Here is a 22,246-nt window from a genome sequence, read left to right on the forward strand (position 1 = left end):
AGCTGCTGTCACCTGGTGTCAGGAGGGACAGCCTCTGACACCTGGTGTCAGGAGGGACAGCTGCTGTCACCTGGTGTCAGGAGGTACAGCCTCTGACACCTGGTGTCAGGAGGGATATCCGCTGTCACCTGGTGTCAGGAGGGAGTGCCTGTGACACCTGGTGTCAGGAGGGAGTGCCTGTGACACCTGGTGTCAGGAGGGACAGCCGCTGACGCTTGGTGTCAGGACCGCTGACACCTGGTGTCAGTAGGGACATCAGCTGACACCTGGTGTCAGGAGGGACAGCCTCTGATACTTGGTGTCACGAGGGACAGCCTCTGACACTTGAGGGACAAGGTGCAAGAAAATGGATGGATGGATGAAAAGTGGTGCGATTTGCATAAATATAGTAAGAAGAAAAATTTGCGGTTGTCAGTCATATTGGAAACATTAAGTGTCCTCCTGAATGAAGGCACATATGTTCACAGGCAGACACTGTGGAGCTGCAGAGCGTCGATCTGGACGCCTCACAGTTCAGAGAAGCGAGCCGAGTCATTACGACCGTTTAGAGAAGATCTGTTTATAATAGCCGTCTCATCGTCGGGAGAGTTCAGTGGTGCAGCTCGCTGTTCTGTCAGTCAGTGTAATTATAGCCCATGCTGTTTGCTCACTTCTCTCTCTAAACGCTGCAGCAAAGCTCCTACCAGAAATTATATGACTTTTTAGTTGTTTCCTGATGGTGGAAGGATTAACTTCCAATTTTTTAGATAAAAAGTTTTTGCGTTTGGATGAAGGGATTTTCTGGTCATATCAAATAGGTGTATTTTTCAAAACTACAATGGAAACATTTTTTTGCGCATCGCACGAGTCGTGATTAGCAGCCGGATGTTACTACTGGTGAAAACGACGAAGAAGACAACAGGAAGTAAGATGGCGTCTTCTTTTGGACAGCGTGCAGCTGGCTCCACCAGAAGTTTGAGCAAGGGACTTCCTCACAGTTCATAAAATATTGTGTCTCATTCCAAATCGTTAAATCCGCAGTTCTTCTGCAAAGGAACAACTACTGTATGTTTACATCTGTCACTGCCATAATGACTTATTGTGAGAACAAATCGACAAAGTTTTGCGCACATTTGTAATGGAAACGCAGCGACTGAAACTATATTTTAAATGGAAAATGAGTTTGTCTCTTTAACGGTGGTTTGTGTTACCAGGTCAGGTCCCAACATGATGTGAAGGAAAGTGCCAGGCCGGCTGTGAGTTTGCAAATTTTCACTCATTCACGCCTCTAGCACTTGGTTTTAAAAATGAGTCATTCAGTTGGAGGCAAATCAGAGGTCGCAGGGGTCAGTTTTAAGGCTACCCAGACACAGTTAGCACTGACGCTAAGTAGAGCGGTCTTCTTCCCGTGGGAAGATCAGGTCAAATTGCTCAGCAGCTCAATTTGTCCTAGAGCAAGACCTTGTACCTATAATTACTTAGAAATCAGCTGCTAAAACTCCAGGTCAGAGAGGAGCCAGATGCTCTAATTACTTTGTGGCCGTGAAACTGTGAATATTTTACATAACTGAAAAGCAGGATTTTCTCTTTCACCAGTGGCTGAAGCCAAATGTGACATCAATGTTCAGGATCCAGTGAGATGGAGCAGAAGGTTTGGAGAAAAGTTTATTTTTAATATGGGACCCAAAGGCTTCATGAGATCGTTCTTTTGTTAAAGATTTAATATTCAATTCAAAAATAAAATAATTTATTTGACAATTTGAGGTGACAGAAATTTGTTTCCAGATGTTCTAGTAGTATTTTTAAGCAATCCGGGTCTGATGAAGGTTTTTCAGTGTTCTTTTGAAATTTTAAAAATGTATCTATTATGTATCACACCTGAACATTCAAAGACACATAAAGACAGTTACAAATGTAGCCTTCTATCACCTAGGAACATTTTCAGGTGTACTAATGTCGCACCAAGATCTAGAAAAAACTCATCCAAGCGTTTATCTTTATGTCTTCGATTACTACCAGTTTCCGCTCAGCTTCCGTAACTTTTTATCCAGACAGTGGCCGCAGAGCAGCACCGCCACCTGCTGGTGTGGAGTTCTCACTGCTTTAGAGTATGTTTGGAGCCACAAAGGTTTTAAAATAATAATTTAAAAAATCATCAACTGTTTACATACAGGGAAAGAATAAATTTGCTTCAGTGAGACATTCAATTTTTCTAAAAATGTTATCACAGCAAGTGACAAATGATATGACTTGAGAGAGAAACTTAACTTAATCTAAAAATAATAGACCAGATCTACATTGATGTTGAGTCAAGCAGAAAGTTGACCTCTTCACATGTTAGAAGCATTTTACCTACAGATGAGCAACACTAATGCTGTTATTGCATTTTAAGCAATAAAATGGCTTATTTCTTGCTTAAAATGCAATGAAACAAACTGCTATAATGCAGTAATATTTCTAATATTAGACAGCATTGATTATTACAATAATAATTGTTGCAACCCTAATTTATGTAGCACTGAATTTCAGCAGAATATGAAGCCGGAGTAAACAACAGAAGCATTAGCAGGGGTGTCAAACTCCAGTCCTGAAGGGCCGCTGTCCTGCAGTTTTTAGATGTGCCACAGGTACAAAACACCTGAATCAAATGGCTTAAATACCTTCTTCTTGTATAGGTAAGTTCTCCAGAGCCTTGCAAATGACCTAATTGTTCTATTCAGGTGTGGTGCAGCAGAGGCACATCTAAAAGTTGCAGGACAGCGGCCCTCCAGGACAGGAGTTTGACACCTGTGCTTAGAGAAAACAGGAGCGACGTCAGTGTTTGGTGCTCCAGATTTCCTACGTGAGCGTTTTAAAAAAGATGCGGCTATCACCCGGTCGCACATTTTCACGCTGATTTCGACTCAATCGGTCACATGACCTAGAAGTTATTGAAGAGAAATACTAAATAAAAAAATAAATAAATGGGTAACAAAAATAAAAAAATTATTTAAAATGGAATAAAGATGCATGAACCTCGTATGTAAAGTTTAGTACAACAATTACACACTGATTACTAGTCAATGAGGCACACAATATGGAAGCTATTGGAAAAAAACATATTTAATATTAGCAAAAATGGCGCCATTCGTCAGTGTTGCCAGATTTGAAACGTTCCCGTCCAAACACGGTAAAACTAAACCTGTACAACCTGCCCAACTGCAAACAGTCCGGATCTAAACCTCTAATAAAACTCACGTTAATAACACTATGTGTTTTATTCATAATCTATCACTGATATATTTTTAGAAGATTTTAGAGAAACCGCAAAATGTTATGTGTTTTTTTTATTTTGTAGGACTGAAAATTTTTTTTTTTTAAGTTTTCAAAATGTAAATTTTTCTAAGAACTAATAGTTTTAGAAAAAATGAGAGAAACAGTAAATATTCACCAAACCGAACTGAACTCAAAACTAATTTTAATTTATTTACCAAATTATTAGGAACTCTGTGAATTAAAAGCTTTACTTTTTTAGACATCGGGGTTTGTTACATTTTTTACTTTTATGTTAATAACAGGTTAAAATGTGTAAAAATATGCGAGTCATAGACATCACTATGTAATTCTAATAATAGATTCAAATCTGACTCATACGGAAACATCACGGGATAAACATGTTTCATTTGCAAACAAAGTTTGGTTCAGTAGCTTCTATTAATGAAACTAGATCTCAGTTTTACTGTTTGGCTGCGGCATGAAAAGCCTTGTCATCCAGTTTTATATCTGATTAAATGAAGACTTTTTGACAGTTAAAGGAGCTTTTTCCCCCCAATTTAATATTTAACATTTCATTTTAAAGCATCAGATTGTTCCCCAGTGATGATTCTGCCCAGAGTGTAAATAATAGGCTGGTTCTTTTGGTCGAAACCCAGATGAAGGTGGAAACGTAACGGCTTTGATCGGCTCCTCTAAACCGAAACAACTCAAACTCAGACTCATCCGGTTCAGAGGTTTTTATTCTCTTGAGCCAAAAAAGACAAAAACATTTTCCAGTACGAATCCCAGAGCAAAAGTGGCGTGTTTAGACACTGAAAACAGAATAATCCAGAGGAAACAGAAAAATCAAAGCAGCTAAAATTTAATTTGACTTTCAGAGAACAAATAGAAACATTAAAGCAGCTTTAAATGACCCCGCTCCTGTCCGACATTAAAAACCATGGAAACGTTCCAACCTCGTGAAATGAAACATTCAAAATGAATCACCCAATAACCAATCAATCAATAATTCAAGTATTAACCACCTGAGTCACAAAGAGCTCAGCTGAAACTGTGGAAATGCTCCTTTAACCCAGGACTCCAGGTTCAAAATTATAAATACATCAGAGGAACAAAGTGCAACGATTCCTCCGCCCCGATTGGTCCAGATTCCTCCGCCCCGATTGGTCCAGATTCCTCCGTCCCCGATTGGTCCAAACGGCTGCTGCGTCACAGCGTGTGCTTGACGGCCGTCACCGGCTCCCGCTTGTTCTGCAGGTTCTGCTGCAGATCCTGCAGGAGGCGCTCTCGCTCCTCTGCATCCACCAGGATTTGCTGCCATGACAACAGAAGAGTTGGTTTGAACAGAACGGAGTGTAAACACTGAATCCAGATCTAATTTCTGTTTTCCTGTGAAAGCAGATTCATCATCACTTCTCCAGGTTTTCCTGAAGAGCCTCTGACCTTTTCCCAGATTTCTTTTTCTGCATTTCAAACATACGACATTTTGTAGATAGAGGAAAAAAAGAAGTACCAACAGTTTTAGACTAACAAATTTTTCTAGGAAAAATGTGAAAATTTCTCAGAACCAAGTCAAAATTAGTTTTTTTCTAGAAGATTTAGGAGATTCTGAGTTTCAAAAGTCATAAATTTTTAACTTTAGAAACTTTGAACTTCCCAAGTTGTTTTCTACAAAATTTCTAAGTTTAATATAAATTTTAGGATTTTTTTTCCCCCAAGTTAAGTTTTGACTTTTCCAACCCAGAAATGTTCATGTTTTTTCTATATTTCTTTCATAGACATTTTTTTGAGTTTTGTTGGCAGTAATTTATCCATCCATTTCTTTTCTATCTGCAATGGCTGTAATCTGCTGTCATGCAAAACACTTGGGAAGATAATTCGGCTTTTTGGAAGCAATAAAAAAATATTTAAAAACTTTTGAAATCATTTTTATACAAGTTTCACATTATGAAGTAAAAATGCTGAACATTTTTCACAACATTCTAATAGTTTTAGTTGTTGTGCAGCGTTATCTGTAGAATGTATCAGGGCGTAGTTCACAGCTGAGCCACCAGAGGGCAGAAGTGGACGTTGTGTTCTCTACCTCGATGAGCCGGTCTCTCTTCTGCAGACTCTCCCTCAGCAGGCGCTCCCGCCGCTCGCCGTCCTCTCTGCTCGTCCGCCGCTCTCTGTCCGTCTTCTTCTGCTGCTCCTCYGCCTGCCTCAGCTGCTGCTGGGCGTCCCGGAGCCGGGCCGTCAGCGAGCTGACCGTCTGGGCGTGGCTCTGCTGCTGAGCCTGATGAGAGGCGGAGAGGATCAGAGCCAGATGGTGCTGGACCTTCAGCTGAATCTAAACTGGACAAGTTTTCACTTTTAGACTCTAGTTGATCAACGATTCCCTTCAAACTGGTTTGACTACAAAATGATCCAGCTTCATCCAAATATTAGCTCAGAAATAACCAGACTTTGCTTTTATCTTATCAACCTTATTGCTCTTTTTTAAAATCTCAGTCATTTTACTGGCTTGGAGCTGAACAATCTGTGTCTGTGGCCAGATGAGTGGAGCCCGACTGACCCGGACTCTTTCACCCAACATCCTGAAAACCTGGTGGACCTGAGGATGTTGTGGGCCACACATTGATTTATCATAATCAATATTTTCATCCCAGGCTGCACAGTGGCGCAGTTGGTGGAGCTGTTGCCTTGCAGCAAGAAGGTTCTGGGTTTGATTCCCGGTCTTTCTGCATGGAGTCTCCATGTTCTCCCTGTGCATGGTGGGTTTTCTCTGGGTACTCCGGTTTCCTCCCACAGTCCAAAAACATGACTGTCAGGTTAACTGGCCTCTCCTAATTGCCCCTAGGTGTGTGTGTTCATGGTTGTGTGTCTCTGTTTTGCCCTGCGACAGACTGGCCACCTGTCCAGGTGACCTGTCCAGGTGACCCCGCCTCTCGCCCGGTACGCCAGCTGGAGATGCAGCAGCACCTCCTGACCCCACTGAGGGACAAGGGTGTAAGAAAATGGATGGATGGAATATTTTCATCCCAGTTTTAAGCAAATAGTTTGTAATTTGGAATAAAACGTATTTTATTGCTTCTTATTCATGATTTAAGCTTCATTTAACTTTATTTTCTGGTTTTTAACACCTTTATATTTTTGCAGAGCATGATAAAATTATTCACCTCCTATTCATAAAGTACATAAAAATCCACCTAAAGCTGCAGGTTTGATCAGTTTCTGTTCAGTTTAGAAATGTTTAATGCTCGTCATGCTGGACCTGCAGCAGTTCCTGCGACGCCTGCACAGCTGCACTCAGTCTGGTGACCTCTTCACACAAGGTGGCGCCGTTTTCCTCTGCAGTTTTCAGCCGAGCTGCCGCCTGCTCTTCACTTCCTGTCGCCTGCTGACCAATCAGAGAGAGAGGAGAAGATTTAGAAGTTGTAGGATGAAAGACATAAAAACTATCCGTTTCCTGGTTTTACAGGTCTGAACAGCAGAACGCCGCAGTTCTTAGAGATCGGACCGAGCCGCTCAGGTTCTGATTAGAACCCGGTGCTGAGAGCGATGACACTGCACTGTAAAAACACAAAATATTCACAACTATTTCTGTCGGGTTTCTACTGCAAATAGAAATAGAAAACATTTCAAATAAAAACAACAGGTACCAGATCCACCGGCAGATTTTCATCAACATTAAGGAATTATTGACTTAAACAACATTTCAGTTAAATAAGTTAAATAATTAGGACAGTTTAAGAAAAAAAAAAACATTTTTGCACTGAAAACAAGACTACAATGCTTGGTCTGGTTTTGCGTTTCTGCGGTGTAGAGAAGCAGCTCCTGTTAAAGGTCAGAGGTCAGAGGTCATCTCCAGACCAGCTGAACTCCTGTCTGGTTCCACAGAGAGGACTGAAGGCTCCGCTCTCGGCCTCAGACGCTACAGGCCTTGGCCCGTCTCCATGGAGACGAACACAGACCTCCAGTGAACCGCAGTGAAGATGGAGGTTTGGACCAGAACCGGATCTGCTCACCGGGTGGTCCAGGCGCTGCTGGAGGTTCAGGATCAGAGCGTCCTTGTCCTTCAGGACGGCGGCGACGGCGGCGTCCCTCCGTCTCCACAGCTCCCGCTGCGTCTCCGCCTCGTCCAGCCGGCGCTCCCTGTCCTCCAGAGACGCCCGGAGCTCCTGCAGACGGAACAAGGCTCAGCTCGGCCCAGACCAGCACGTCCAACAAAACCGTCTGTCCTCACGTTGACCACGTCCTGGCTGCTCTGCAGAACCGTCCTCAGCGTGTCCAGGTCCGCCTCACGGTCCCGTCCGGCTCGTCTCAGCGCCTCCACCTCCGCCGCCAGGCTCCTCTCCGCCTCAGTGGCTTCAGACCTCAGAGTCTCCAGGGCAACCTGCAGGACAGACGAGGACAAGGCATCAGGACGGATCAGCAGAGACGTCTCATCTCCATCCTGGTCCTCTGGAGGCCGTCGGCTGATCCGTGTGACCTCCAGGTCACAGCGACCCGCCGCCTGCAGACCGTCAGCTGACTCGGCCCTGCGCCGCAGCAACAGCCAATCAGACGACCTTGATTCTGACCTTGTTATCAGACAGCAGTTCCTTCAGCGTCTCCAGCAGCTTCTCAGTCAGCCGGGTTCCCAGTTCTGCTCCGGTTCCGTTCTCCACACACAGACCTCGGATCAGAACCAAACACTCCTGAGAGGCAGAAACACAGAAACACGTCCAGGTCACGGTTCTGTCCGCAAGCGGAGAAACGGAAAACTTTCAACCACAGAGGCTGAGCAGCAGCTGACAGCATGAAAACTAAATAAAGATGTTAAATAAAACAGATAAAACATTTATAAAACAGTCTTTGTTCAAAAGCTGCTGGGAGGAAAAAATGTTTTCAGTCCCGATTTAAAAGAAGCAGCAGTTTGTGAAAGTCTCAGAGAGTCTGCTTCAGTGTGAGGAGCAGCAAAGCCAAACACTGGTTCTGGTTCTGGTTCTGGTCCTGGTTCTGGTTCTGGTCCTGGTTCTGGTCCTGGTCCTGGTCCCAGTCCTGATTCTGGTTCTGGTCCTGGTTCTGGTCCTGGTTCTGGTTCTGGTCCCGATACTGGTCCTGGTCCTGATACTGGTCCTGGTCTTAGTCTTGATTCGGTTCTAGTCCTGGTTCTGATTCTGATTCTGGTTCTGATTCTGGTTCCGATTCCGATCCTGGTCCTGATTCTGGTTCTGATCCAGGTATTGGTCCTGATTCTGGTTCTAGTCCTGGTTCTGATTCTGGTCCTGATCCTGGTTCAAGTCCTGATTCTGGTTCTGGTTCTGATCCAGGTTCTGATTCTGGTTCTGATCCAGGTCCTGATTCTGGTTCTAGTCCTGATTCTGGTCCTGGTCTCAGTCCTGGTTCTGGTTCTGGTCCTGATTCTGGTTCTGGGAACAGCTGGGTGTCAAAACTTTCTACCATTTGGGCCAAAAACTGATGTGTTAAAAATAATGGAGGGCAAAAAAAAAAAAAAAATTATTTTAAGATTTTAAAAAATGTGAAACTTTTTTCAAACATTGATTGAAGATAAAATCGTCGTCCTGATTTGAGCAGCAGCAGGAAAAACAGAAATTTTAAATTTAGTTCTGACATGTTTTACCAGGGCCACAAATGGCCCTCGGACCACGGGTTGGACACCGCTGGTTTCGAACTTTGTGGGCCAACAGCAGAATATTAAAATCCACTGTTTGACCAGGGAGCTACAGGCGCGACTGGAGATCAGGTTCTGATCCAGTGACCTGGTGCTGGTTTGGACTCTGGCAGCAGAATCCAGATCCCAGCAGGATTTAACTAGACCTCTGTGTTTGGTCACATGATCAGGCTGTCTGTGGATGTGCAGGCAGAGTGGAGGATGAGTGATGCTGTGGGCCGGTTTCTCTGGAACCGACCCACAGCATCAACCTGCAGACGGCTGCTTTCTGGACCGGTCAGCAGAAAAATCATCTCCTCCGTTTCTTTAACTCCTGTTCATTCTCTCTCAAACCATCTGAAAGCAGAGGTCAAAGGTCACCGGTCTGGTCAGGTCTGCCCACAATAAGTCAAACAAAGTCCTGTGTGGATCATTAACCCCCAGCAGCAGAAGCTCCGCCCCCCTGCAGCTCCACAGCAAACAACATTCCTGTGGCCTTTGAGCCGGAGCGGAGGATCCACTGGATCCACTGGATCCACCCGGCCGGCCTCACACACCTGGATCAGTCGCTCCCGGCTGTGCAGGGCGTGACCGAGGCCGTGCAGCGCCGAGGCGCCGCCGCCCTCCTCCGGGGTCAGCTGGAGGGAGAGAAGAAGAGCGGATTGATTTCAGAGAAAGGAAACAGGAAGTGAGAACAGGAAATCATCAACAACCTGCAGCAAATCAAACATGGTGGCACCTTCAGAACCGGGCCAAAACAAACTTATCCGTGTGTGTGTGTGTGTGTGTGTGTGTGTGTGTGTGTGCGTGTGTGTGTGTGTGAGACCAAACACTCAGAATGATTCACGGAGCCGTTAACTCGGCACCAGAATCCGGAGCAGCCACAGAGAATCCATGCACACATGGAGTCAACATGAAGAACAAAGAGTAAAAACAAACAGGGCGGGATTTTAAATTTAAATTGTAATGCAAGTACTGGGGCTGCACAGTGGCGCAGTTGGTAGAGCTGTTGCCTTGCAGCAAGAAGGTTCTGGGTTCAATTCCCGGTCTTTCTGCATGGAGTCTCCATGTTCTCCCTGTGCATGGTGGGTTTTCTCCGGGTACTCCGGTTTCCTCCCACAGTCCAAAAACATGACTGTCAGGTTAATTGGCCTCTCCAAATTGCCCCTAGGTGTGAGTGTGTGTGTGCATGGTTGTGTGTCTCTGTGTTGCCCTGCGACAGACTGGCGACCTGTCCAGGTGACCCGTCCAGGTGACCTGTCCAGGTGACCCCGCCTCTCGCCCGAAACGTTAGCTGGAGAGGAACCAGCACCTCCTGACCCCACTGAGGGACAAGGGTGTAAGAAAATGGATGGATGGATGGATGTAAATACTGACCAGYTTAAATGTGAACGCTGTTTTTACAGATTAATCTGGGATTCTGCAGGTTTCAGACACACAGATTTAAGACATTTTAGTGCCAGATTTAATTAACGTAAAGACCAAAAACAAACTATAAATCAAAGCGCCTGAGGAATCCTGCTGCAACAGAAACGAAGGCAGACGTCGTCCAGCAAGCGGAGGTGGATTTGCACTTTAAGGGAAGTGATGTCACTTCCTCTCCAGTCATTTCCTACAGAGCTAGCATGATGAGGTCACAACCGCTAGCCGTCCTCAGCCAAGCGACCAATGGCATTGAAGCAGGTGAAACTTTGGGCTGTGATTGGTCGCTGTGTGTCCAGCCCATCAGTTTGTTGAACACCAAAAGCTAACCGGTGAATTTTAGCAGCTAGCTACAGGAAGCATCAAACGACTCAAATCACAGAGCAATTTACAAACGGACCGAAGGCCAAGTTCTATACTTTATGAAATTAAGACAATTTAAATGTCTTAATTTTTGATACATGAATTTAAGATTCAAGTTTTTAAGTTAATTATGACTAAAATTATATATAACAACACATTTTGTGACTGATTTTATTAGCAATCTCCCATCAACTTTCATGTTTTAAATTCATCCTGAATCCAACAGGAAACGTTTTCACTCCTCAGACCTTTAATCTGTAACGTTTAGAGCCAAAGCTCAGCGGTTCATGTTTTAAATTCATCYTGAATSYAACAGGAAACGTTTTCACTCCTCAGACCTTTAATCTGTARCGTTTAGAGCCAAAGCTCAGCGGTTCATGTTTTAAATTCATCTTGAATGTAACAGGAAACGTTTTCACTCCTCAGACCTTTAATCTGTADCGTTTAGAGTCAAAGCTCAGCGGAGCTTTGATGTTCCGACTCATCCTGAAGGAAAACTCCAGCAGCTTTTTATCGCCTCATTCCCACAATAATATGACATTTTCCCTGAATGAAAGTCATCGGTTATGAAAGCAGCTTCCTGCTGGTTTGAACCTGCAGCGGCTCGTCAGTCTGACTGGTCCGGTTCTGATCAGCTGAGGGGCCCCGGGGCCACAGCACCGGTCCGGGTGGATTCCTGCATGTGCACCTGCAGCTCTGACGACACGCCCTGCGCTGCGTTCRCAGCGCCGTTCTTCACGCCGATTGCTTTATGAGGCTGTTTGCCAGCTGACTCCCATAAACCTGCTTTTCCAGGCGAATCAAAGAGCTGCTGCCATGCCAGGGCGGGACGCGGATCTATAATTAGAGCCGTAAACTGCAATGTTTAATCTGCTGAAACCACCTGAACGAGGCGCTTAGAGCGAACAATGAATCTGTAACCTCCACAGAAATGATTCACTTTAACCGGAGCCGACCAGCAGAACCTAGGCAAGCAGAGAACTGCTGACAGGCGGAGGCGAGACGTGAGGAAGGCCGTCTCTGCTCTGGTAAAACATTTAGGATCGCCATGAAAAGGTCAAAGGTCATCCTGCTCCTCAGGCATGTTTCCAGAACTTTAGCAGCCTTTCGGAAACGGATCTGTGTCTCGTTGCTTCAACACATATCTGTTTGTTTTGATGTTCTTCCGCTTTCTGCTGTGTGAAGTTTTAATGTTTTCTGAACAGATTTTTGTAGGAAAGCTGCTAAAATAAAAGTTAAATAAGTAAAACGTTCATCCAATCAGATTACAGTGAATTTTGCTTCGAAGACATTATTTCAAAAGCTCAGTTTGCTTCACAGTGAGTTGAGTAAATCAGATGATGGTTCACTGATCACTGATCTCTTCAGTTGTTTTGGTTTCTTGCTTCAAATCTCCAGGATCAACACAACTAATCTCTGCTAATCTCTGCTAATCTCTGCTAATCCAGTCTCCTTCAGAAAAGCAGATACATAAAGTGTGTTGGAGGTCGGTTCTTACCGAGCCCAGGTCCTCCGATCCGTTGACCTGATCCGGTCCGGCCCGTCTCAGATCGGCCTCCAGGGTTCTGATCCGGGTCCCGGCCTGGTCCAGTTGGGCTCGGAGGTGCCTGACCGCACTCTGAAGTCGGCCAGTGCTGTTCTGAAATCACAGAGGTTCTGTTGGATCAGGCGGTCCAAACGCCAGAGGCTCTTTATAATTTTGGTTAAAATGATAACTAATGTTTTTTTTTAAAATATTAATATAATAATAAATTACATTAAAAAGTATCGGTAACACTATTTTGGATAAATTTTTCTTTTGTATTCCATTTATTTTAACACAGAAAACAGGAATAAAATGCTTGTTCTTTAAAAATAACATTTTCTATAATAGACATTTCATCAAAAATTATAAAAGTTGTTTTTTGTTTTTTTTGAGAAATCAACGTAACATTAGCCACCGGTGGTGGGAACATTTCAGCTGATCTTTTAGCTCACTTTGCTTCCCCTAAATCCATTTTTACAGATTCTAAAGCGCTAATTTACTACTAAAGAGAAACAAATTCACAGAAACGTGGCCGTCTCTGTAACCGGAAACCAGCAGCAGCCACATGTGGTTCTGCAGCAGCTCACCTCTCGCTGCAGCGGCATGTACTCGTCCTTCAGCTCTGTCAGCACGTCTCCGTCCTCCTCCTCCACCTGACCTCCTCCGTTCTCCAGATCCCCAAAGGTCAGAACCCGGCTGACCCTGGGTGACGCCGGCCCGGGGTTTTTCCCGCCCTTCCGGCCCAGCACTGGGATCTTACTTCCCGACGGCGAGCCGAGCGGCTTCCCTTCGATGCTCCTCAGCTCCGTTAGCACAAAGCTAACCGCCTGGTTGCCCGGGGAACAGAACGGGTCGTTGCCATCCAGAGTGTCCAGCGAATGGACGGACTCTGTGCGAGAAGGAGCCCGGAGCGAGAGGCTGGACCCGGTCAGGGACGGCGGGCTGGACCTGGGAACGCCGTGCCAGTGGAGCGGCATGCTCCGGGACTTGTCCCGGGTCAGCTCCAACGGGGAGGAGGGCATGTGGCGAGGAATCCCACAGACCGACTCATAGTCTGAATCAGAAACCCGTAAAGAGTCGCAGCCTTCGCAGCCTTTGCCCTTCCGGCACCGCTTACCGGTTCTGATGAAGTACGGACACGTGTCCCACTTCTCGGACCAGCACTCGTACTCCGACAGAGCCATGTTGTCCTTCAGCATGTCCCGGTAGCCCTCCCTCTCGGCCTCACCGTCCTCCTCGCTGGCGCTGCTCCGGCTCCGGAGCTCCTGCGGGTGTCTCTGCCGGTAGTTCTGCCGGACCCACTGCCTGATCCTGTCCCGCTCCTGGGTCAGCTTCTGAAGCCGCTCAGACGAAAGAACCCGGACCCGGGCGATCACTGTGTCAAACTTGAACACTCGCTCCAAAGCGGAAACACATTTGCCGCACACAAACTCTCCGGTTCTGCCGTTCCTCGGTACCGACTGTCCCAGAATGTGGGTCAGAACAGTCAGAATGTCCACAGACTTGGACGGGGAGCTCAGGGACACCAGGGACCGGGACAGAGACCCGGAGGAGCCCAGAGACAACGTGCTGCCTGTGAACAAACAACAGATTTATTTCCTGAACGTGGAGCGGAGACGCACCGATCCGATATCGATATCTGTATCGGTTCTGATACTGAAAAATTTCTAGATCGGCTAATAGAGCCGATGTGTTTGATCCATGAGGGCAGATCTATCCAGTCTAATTCTATGCTTTGTGCTCTGAGCGACGTCATGCTTTGTTATTTATTTTGGATTATCTTTAGAATTCATAACTGTGTTTTCTTAGACATTTGAAAGAAAGTTTGTAGATGTTTATTTTTACGTCTGGTTGTGAATCTGTTGATTTGATCAGATTCTTTATTATTTAGTTTCTATCGGCTGTTCTCYGGACTGAACAGATTAAAGTTGTTGTTACATTTTGACCAGTTTGTGAAGCTACTGGTGTATTAACCTGAGCTGAACTGGTGCAGAGTTATTCAATAAATCTGTAGTTCTGAATATTTATGTCTGAAAACAGAAATGAAGTCAGTTCAGCCGTTTCTCTGATCGGTATCGGCCGATACTAAACCTCAGGTATCCATCAGTGCCTCCCTGGCATGTCTGTTTTCTCCAGACTCACCCCAGGGACTGCTCTGAGTGGACCGGGTCAGGCTCCCGCCTCTCGCTGACCCGGTTGGGGTCCCGGGATGATCGTTCCTCCTGTTCTGGGCCGCAAACAGCCATCGGCGTTGGTTTCCCTGGAGACTACCGCCGCATATTCGGCAAAGCTCGTTCTTCCTTGTGCTGGACATCGTGGAGCAGATGGCGAAGGCCTTCAGGGTCCAACAAATATGGAGACTTCTCTGTGGATTTAAGCAGAATTTACCGAATCAGTCGACATCAGAACCACGATCCCAAATGGACCAAACAAAACCACGTAAACTGGTTTCTTCACACAGCAACATTTTGAAATTGTCAGTTGATTTTCAAAACCTGAGAGACGCACGATGTTAAAAATCACAGATCTAAAGTTTGGTCGTACAGTGTGTGACGTCGAGCCATACGCACACGCACACACACGCACACACACACACACACACACACRCRCGCRCRCACACACACACACACACACACACACACACACACACACAATCTTTGGAGCCATTCAGAAAAACGAAAACGAGTCAGAATCTGAATTACTACTGAACTAATTTAAGGAGAATTCAGGACCCTGTTCGTTCAGTTCTGGCCCGGGTTTCAGGTCCAGCGATTCATGAGACATCGTCAGTATCAGAATCGGACGAAGTTCACAATATTCCCATATCGGTAAATGAAACTGGGCCAACAAACACGGTTGATTTTCAGGACTGATTTATACTGAAACACAGAAGCACCGTCAGCGGAGCGATCGCTCTGTCATGGAAAGAACAGGGAAATTTAAATAATGTTGGTAAATACAACAGCAACTTAAGTATTGAATATTAATATCAGCCTAAACCATCAGAGCAGTTCATCTCTATTCAGGATTAGAAATGAAGGTTGAGTCTAGATGGACTCAATCTAGAGCTTCAAATCTCAGCTAATCTCCATCAAATGACAGATCAGAGCAACGGGCTCATTTAACCTAAAACTGATCGTTTCCTGGAAGGAAAACCTCACCGTCAACCTGAAGAGAACATTTTAGGTTTTTCTGGTTGACACAAAAAATGACACCATAGTGAAAACCAAAAAGCATGTTTGACATTTAACTTTCATCTAAAGACTGTTGCAAAGTTTTAAGATAATCCCGTTTCATTTCCCAGAAAGCAGGAAGCTGCAGGAAGCTTCGGGCCTTTCTGCAGGTTCTGGGTTCCAATCCCAGTTTCCTAGCACAATCTAAAAACATGGAAAAATACAACAGGCATAAACAGAACCCAGATCAGACTGAGTTTATGTCTCAGTTTATCAGAAACCTGCTTACTGTGAGCTTCAGGGATCTCTGCAGACCCGCTGCTGGACTTGGACTGAGCCGTTTTCCATAAAGCAGGTCTGAGTTGATGCTGGAAGCTGGAAAACTCACAGAGGGAATGCCGACATGGACTCAGACTCCCGGCTCTCCGGTCGCTTCCTGGATGTTTTCCCCGCAGGGCGGGACACGTCGTCCTTAGCCACGCTGTCACTGACTCCACAGCCCGGCGGACTGGACCAGGCGGTCCACAGTCCGGACATGAAAACATGAGCTCAGGGCGGAGACATTTAAAGCAAAACGTTCCTGAATCCCGAAAAGAAACTCTGGAAACGGCTGAACTCTCCTCTATATTTGCTGCTATTTATAACCCACAGCGGTGCAACCCGGTCCGGTCCGGTTCGGTTCGGTTCGGTTCCGGTCGCTCTAACCGCCGCAAACCTTCACAAACACATTCCCTGCTTTTATTTTGAAGCGCAGCGGTGAACTTACCTTTGAAGTGGTCCCGAGGACTCACGCGCTCAGCCCGGGATAAAGTTTCAGTGTCCGCGGAGAGTCTTCATCACACATGACGTCAGGAGGGAGAGGAGAGCGGGAACACGGTCTGAGCAGAACCGAGAGCCGCGGGACAAATCTGGACCTCCGGAACCGACTGAAGAGGAGCCGCGTTTCGACACACCGGAGCTGACAGGGAAGGGAGGGGGAGTCACCTCACTGACGTCACTGGTCACACCTGTCGGAGCGGGAGCGCTCACGTGTTCAAATCTCAGCTCCGCATGGACACGCGCGTGCTTGTGACTAAATATTACTTTCAACTTTTCTTTTTGTGTATTTTAGCTCATTTATCACTCATGATAACTTATTAGTCAAACATTGTTTCCAGTTTTATCCGTTTTACCTGCAGAGGGTTTATTTGGAACTGAAAAAAAAAAACCTTTTGATTTAAAACCTTTATTTAAAATTACAACCACACTTTTTGTCACAGCTCGATCATCTGACGAGCTGTGTGTTTTCATCATACTGGATGATTGGTGTCTGATCGAACAGGATCGATAACGTCCAGGCCTCGTCAGTTTGCTATAGAAAATCAATGTTGTGTCTCTGACTGATCGCTGCTGCAGCTCCTGGCTAATCATGTCTGGAGGACAGAAGAGTCACCAGGCAGCAGGACAGACCTCGGGATCAGGAGGTTACTATGGTAACGCAACAAATATTATGCAGGTTTCAATAAAATGCAGAAACTATGTATCAGTGATTTATCACTGGGATTTCTTAAAAGTTGTAAAATGCATCATTTCCTGACTTTAAAAACACACAAAGCAAAGAAAAATGAATAAAGTGTTTAAGAAAACCACCATTTTTAAAGATATGAAACATTGAAAAAGTGTTGAAAGCAACAGAGAAAAGACCTGATATTAAATATTGATGATGTAAATAAAAAATGTCCCTAAAGCGCAGATATAAAACATATCATTTCAAAAGTTTGTCTCCATTTAGCTGAAGTGCCTCCACCACCAGAGGGCAGCAGTGCACCGGTTCTCTTCCTCACCGGGGCCTTCAAACTGACTGCGTGGACAGTATTAATACTCCAAAAATATAATAGCCAGATTATAAAAACATAGACGCTAAATAAACCAAATGCTACTTTTTACACGTTTAGACTCTTTAATACCGGACGTCTGAAGGGTTTATTGCAACATGCGACATTTGTTACAATAAAACTGGAACAAAAAAACAAAAACATGCTAAAATAATTATTTTAACTTTCTGGAGAACGTGGGATTATTAGGAGAGCATGAGTAATATTAAAATAGATTATAGTCTGCAAACAATGAGGATGTTTGTAAAAGCCCTTAAAGTTTCAGTTAAAACATTAGTTTCACATTAACATATGCAATCTTTTTCTGGTCTGTCTGTAGAAAGGAGGGATATTAAAGTTACAGGGAGCAAAAATTAAACAACACAAATATTAAAGTGTTTACAGACTTCAGGGGAAAGAAGGACAATTACTTTTTGGGTTGTAATATTTTACCTCATTCTCCATGTTGAGCCTCATAATCTTTTTATAATTTCTCTTTTAGCATAAACTGCTATTAAAGACGACATGTTTTAAATAATCTTGGGGCAAATCGAACGTCCAACCAGCGTCTGTGTTGCTGCTGAGTCATTTCATATGAGCCATTTCTCTATGCAGGTTTTGAACACGGTGAAGTTGCTGTGCCAGTGTGTGTGTTTGACTCCGGACTGAACACACACCGACACGTCGCCGCGGGCGTCCAGCGTCTTCAGACCAAACGTGTCGTTTTTATAAAACTGTCAGAGGCAGAGAAGAAGACCAAAACTTATGAATATCAAAGCGTTGATGAGGTTAATACATTTGAACTGACTGGTTTTCCAACTGAAGTTTGTTCTTATTAAAGTTCTCCAACCAATCACAGAAAGTTATTCTCCAAATGACGGCGCAGATATCGACTGGACCTCCAGGTTTATCCTCCAGGAATGGGACAGGGGTGACGCAGCCCCTCATAATCCTCATAAATGTCACATTTCTCTCCTCATACAGGATATTTTACTCTATTATCAAACTTTTCTATCTCACTAGATTGACTTTAGTTGAAAGAGGTTGAAGAAACACCAACTGGATGCAGAAAAACACCAGCTGGTCACCTACCGCCTGGTTCCTCATCTCCACAACGTCTTCGTTAGAGTCGTAGAAACCGAAGTGGCTGCACAGGAAAGAGGAAGCAATTACTTCTCGCCTAAAGCTTCTGAAACCTAATTTGGTCGAAACTTCATGTTGACAAACTGAAAATAACCACTTCTCTGTTTTTGTGTTCACACCAAACCAACATGTGTCCCTTAATTGTAAACTTCTAACTGTTTGCTATAGAAAACCTGATGCACAAGACGTCATTTATCTAACTGAGAACCAGAGTAAGCTGCTCCTGGTGGTGCCTAACATGGCAGCTGTCCTGAATTGACCAGGTAATGAGCTGTAGAGGTAAAGCATTTCTTAAAGTGGTAAAACCTGGATTGCCATGGAGTGATGACGCCGTCATCTGGTCCTCCAATCAGCACCATCTTCTTGATACGCAGGAAGTTTTCTCTCCAATCTGAGGGAAGGATGTGCAGATGCTGATCAGAAAACAGGTCGTATAATCAGCCTCTCCTTTAAAGATAATAACTCCAGTTTGTTTCTGTTCAGCTGCAGAAAGTTTCAGCATCTCCATGCATTGATTTGTTCTAAGCATCTGTTCAAGCAGACCCTGTAGATGGTGGGTCTATGAGAATAAAAACATCATTAAGTGATGAAATAAAGACTAAAGGCAGAAGGTTCAGTACCTTTCAGGTGCTGGTGAGGTATTTCACCGTTAATCGGAGGCAGAAAGGTGTTGCCCTTCAGGTAGCGGGCTCTGTGGTGAGGGTCTGCACAGAGAAAATGCAGCATATTGTTGGTTTTGTGTTCTGCTCACACGGAGGCTCATGCAGAGTTTCTGATCCCCTCCTACCGTTCCAGTAGTCACAAAACGAAAAGTGCTGCCCCACTTTGTTGTAGCAGAAAAGAAAAGCGGTCTTCTTTACACAGCCAGGTAACCATTTCAGGTAATCTGTGTCTGTGGAAAACATCAGACCTGTCAGCCTTGAGTTGATTTTCCTTTAAATAGAAAAGAAGAGAAGACACCCAAACCCAGAAGCAAACATCTGACCTCCGTACTGTCCAGCCAGGGGCGACGACAGGGAGATGAAGGTGTGAACGTTGTGATTTGGAGTCGTAGACAGAACTGCTCGGCAGACTAAACCACCTTAAAAAGGGCAAAACAACTAAATTAGGCAAATGTCAGATACTGGTAGTCTGTGGCTGTCGCTACCAGTATGAGTTCACCTGGATGGAGAGGATCTGATTGTGGCAGATTTAACAGAAACAAAGATGTTGGTCCCACATTGTGAACCTCTGCATGCCGGAGGGTGGAGGCGCCCCGACGCTGCTGGTTCTGACCCAACAAACGGACATTTCTCAGGAACCAAGGCTGCAGCTACAGGCTGTAAACCAGCTGATTATCTCTGGTGGAAAGATTCAAGTCTTATGGTTGGAAAGCCTCATTACCATCACCCCTATCTTTAGCTTGAGCCACAGATCCTCTGTCAGCTTCAAAACGTTAATATTTCTGCCAGTCAGAAGAAACATCCTGAAGATTTGTCTAATAGTCTAATAGTTTTGTTCAGGAGAGCTCAGAGGTGACAGATGATTTCAGATTATGCTCATATTTAATCTGACAGATTTACCAAGACGGGGGTTTTAGCGGTGTCAATCACTCTTATGTATGCGCTAAAAGGCTCCAGCTAACCATAATGCTAACAGATTTCTGCTATCACTAAGGCTAACATCATGCTAAAGACTCCTGCTAACACTAACGCTAATCATCTGGTTTTTATTTTTTGTAGATTAAGTCAAAGGTTTCCAGTTTTCTTTGAGGGGAGAACCGACCGAAGCAACTTTATTTATTAACCAACAGCCATAACTGATTTCTTTGAGTAAAGACATACCAGGCCAGAGCGACAGCAGCTTTATTGGTACACCTGCAGATGAATTAGGGTTTTTATTTACAGGTCTGTCTTGCAGCTACAAAGCTTTTCCAACCAGCTACAAGTTAAACTTGTTTCCATGTTCTGAAGAACAAGAAAAGGATTCGGAGGCGACGTGATCAGGTCTGTTAATGACCAAATTCCAGGTAACTTCTTGGATCCAACAAGCTACAACAGGCAGATTCAGTGGAAGAAAACACTGCATACACATTACATACAGCTGGAGGAGGAATGACATGACGATGACGTGTTCTGTGGTATTTGATAAAGTTTCATAATCCTTAAATAATCAAGAACTTTTGGAGTAAGTTGCTTAACTCAGCTCATGAGTTTGATCTTCACTGATTCAGAAAAAACATTGAATTTTCAGGGTCTAATCCAGTCATTCATCCATCCATTGTCTACAGCTGCGTGTTGTAGCAGAGCTGAGGGCTGGATGTGGGAAGGACAAACTGATTTCATAGGTTAGACCTGGAAAACGCTCAAATTAAAGATGCTTTTTGTCCATTTTTGGCTCATTCAGCGTCACTTTTTCTCAGGACGGTTTGACTGTTGGAGTCTGCTCACCTTGGGAGAAGCACAGCACATGGACTCCCTCAGGACGCGCGTTCATGATTTTCTCAATGGCCTTCCTGAACTCTGGGACTTGAATCAACAACGGCTTCATGCTCTCACAGTCGTTGAACAGACTGATTATCTGCACCTCCGTACCTGGATGCACCTGGATGCAAATCAGTAAAAATAAATAAATCAGAGAAATAAACCATTTAAAACAAAAACTGTGACTCCATAAATCTGTAATTACAGACGAATCTGGCAGTTCTTCAGCTGAGTGTTATCAACCAACCACCAGATGTTTCCAGTAACGCTCCCTGAATAAAACTCACTGTGAGGAAATGAAAATGACAGAGGAACAGAAATCAGGGGTTTGAAATGTCGGGCTGGATTTCACTTCGCCTGAAATCTCCACCTGTGCTTCAAACTGTTTGCAGTTTTTATTTTATGAAGTTCATGAGCTGAACTGGATTGTAATGTTCCGTTGGCATCTATCTGAGCTACAACGGGGTTTTCTTCTACATTTTGTGGAATAATAAATGGTTGACAGAAGTTTTAAAACATGTAATAAAGTTATTATTTGCTATTTAAATGTCTTGCTGTATCCTGAACTCAGTCTTCTTTTGTTAACAAATCCAGTAATCCCAATTATCTCATCACCAATCACAGAAAGTCACATTTTATACCTGACATAAATCTGCATCATCCTTTAGCTCATCGTCCTCTGGAATTTTTTTAAAAATTACTTTATTTATTTATTTCTAACTAAAATCGTAATTTCCATCTGTCAAGTTTTTTTTTTCAACAAATTGTGTTTTTGTGATAAGTTTCTGTTACAAAAAAAACTCTACAGATCACATGAATCTTTACAAAGCTGAATGTCTTAGATGTTATCTCTTCAAAGATTCAGCAAATGTAAAATAAAATGTTCAGGTTCTAAGACACCAAAGTGCAAAGGAAATAAGATGTAGAAGTCCAAGGTCAAATTGAAATCTGGCTGCTTGGAAAGAAAATACTGAACAAACTGGCGGATCAAGACTTTAGCACAATATTTAAAAATGAAAAAAAGTGATAAATGTCTTAAAAAGGTGCAATAAAGTGTGCAAATAGTATCAGATGTTTTACAAAACTATAGCTAGCTGTAATTTAATCTAGATTAAAAACCTTGAGTGGGTTACTCTGAACCGTAACCTGGTGATGAGTCCCACCTCATTAATGAAGCCTGAGAGATTTTTAAACTGTTCGGGTCCGTCCAGGATGCCGTGGACGATGATCACAGGTTTGTATCCATGCGCGGAGCCTGAAGCCAGCAGCAGCAGCAGCAGCAGCAGCACCGCCGGGGGCCCCCAGCCGGCCCGCGGAGCCCTCATCTCCACCCGGTCGCTGGCAGGAGGAGACCTGATCAGGAACTGTTTGCTTTTTCAGACGTTCCCTCCTCTTTGTGATGGTAGGCGTGCTTGATTTGCAATATCCGTATTCTG

General features: G+C 44.4%; 2 protein-coding genes across 4 annotated transcripts; both read right to left on the reverse strand.

The window, feature by feature from the left end:
* Positions 1–3,956: 3,956 nt before the first annotated feature.
* LOC103477737 (uncharacterized) lies at positions 3,957–16,927 on the reverse strand. 3 transcript variants are annotated; one of them, XM_008431028.2, is made up of 11 exons: positions 16,119–16,927; positions 14,322–14,544; positions 12,767–13,752; positions 12,153–12,293; positions 9,427–9,507; positions 7,797–7,913; positions 7,460–7,609; positions 7,242–7,394; positions 6,488–6,613; positions 5,318–5,509; positions 3,957–4,548 (listed from the first exon to the last, which is right to left on the reverse strand). In XM_008431028.2, the coding sequence occupies exons 2-11, from the start codon at positions 14,491–14,493 to the stop codon at positions 4,444–4,446; spliced, it is 2,223 nt and encodes a 740-aa protein (XP_008429250.1). In that variant the 5' UTR covers positions 14,494–14,544; positions 16,119–16,927; the 3' UTR covers positions 3,957–4,443. The 3 variants fall into 3 exon arrangements, with proteins under 3 accessions (XP_008429250.1, XP_008429251.1, XP_017164738.1); XM_008431029.2 differs by having other exon boundaries at positions 6,488–6,610; positions 16,119–16,926; XM_017309249.1 differs by lacking the exon at positions 16,119–16,927 and adding an exon at positions 15,642–16,034.
* Positions 16,928–17,295: 368 nt separating this feature from the next.
* On the reverse strand, positions 17,296–22,180 carry LOC103477738 (lysosomal thioesterase PPT2-A-like). The gene is made up of 8 exons (XM_008431030.2): positions 21,974–22,180; positions 20,778–20,931; positions 19,334–19,429; positions 19,136–19,240; positions 18,969–19,052; positions 18,655–18,739; positions 18,298–18,352; positions 17,296–17,939 (listed from the first exon to the last, which is right to left on the reverse strand). The coding sequence occupies exons 1-8, from the start codon at positions 22,133–22,135 to the stop codon at positions 17,796–17,798; spliced, it is 885 nt and encodes a 294-aa protein (XP_008429252.1). The 5' UTR covers positions 22,136–22,180; the 3' UTR covers positions 17,296–17,795.
* Between the last annotated feature and the right edge of the window lie 66 nt (positions 22,181–22,246).

The sequence above is a fragment of the Poecilia reticulata genome, linkage group LG16 (assembly GCF_000633615.1).
Source record: "Poecilia reticulata strain Guanapo linkage group LG16, Guppy_female_1.0+MT, whole genome shotgun sequence".
Classification (NCBI taxonomy): Eukaryota; Metazoa; Chordata; class Actinopteri; order Cyprinodontiformes; family Poeciliidae; genus Poecilia; species Poecilia reticulata.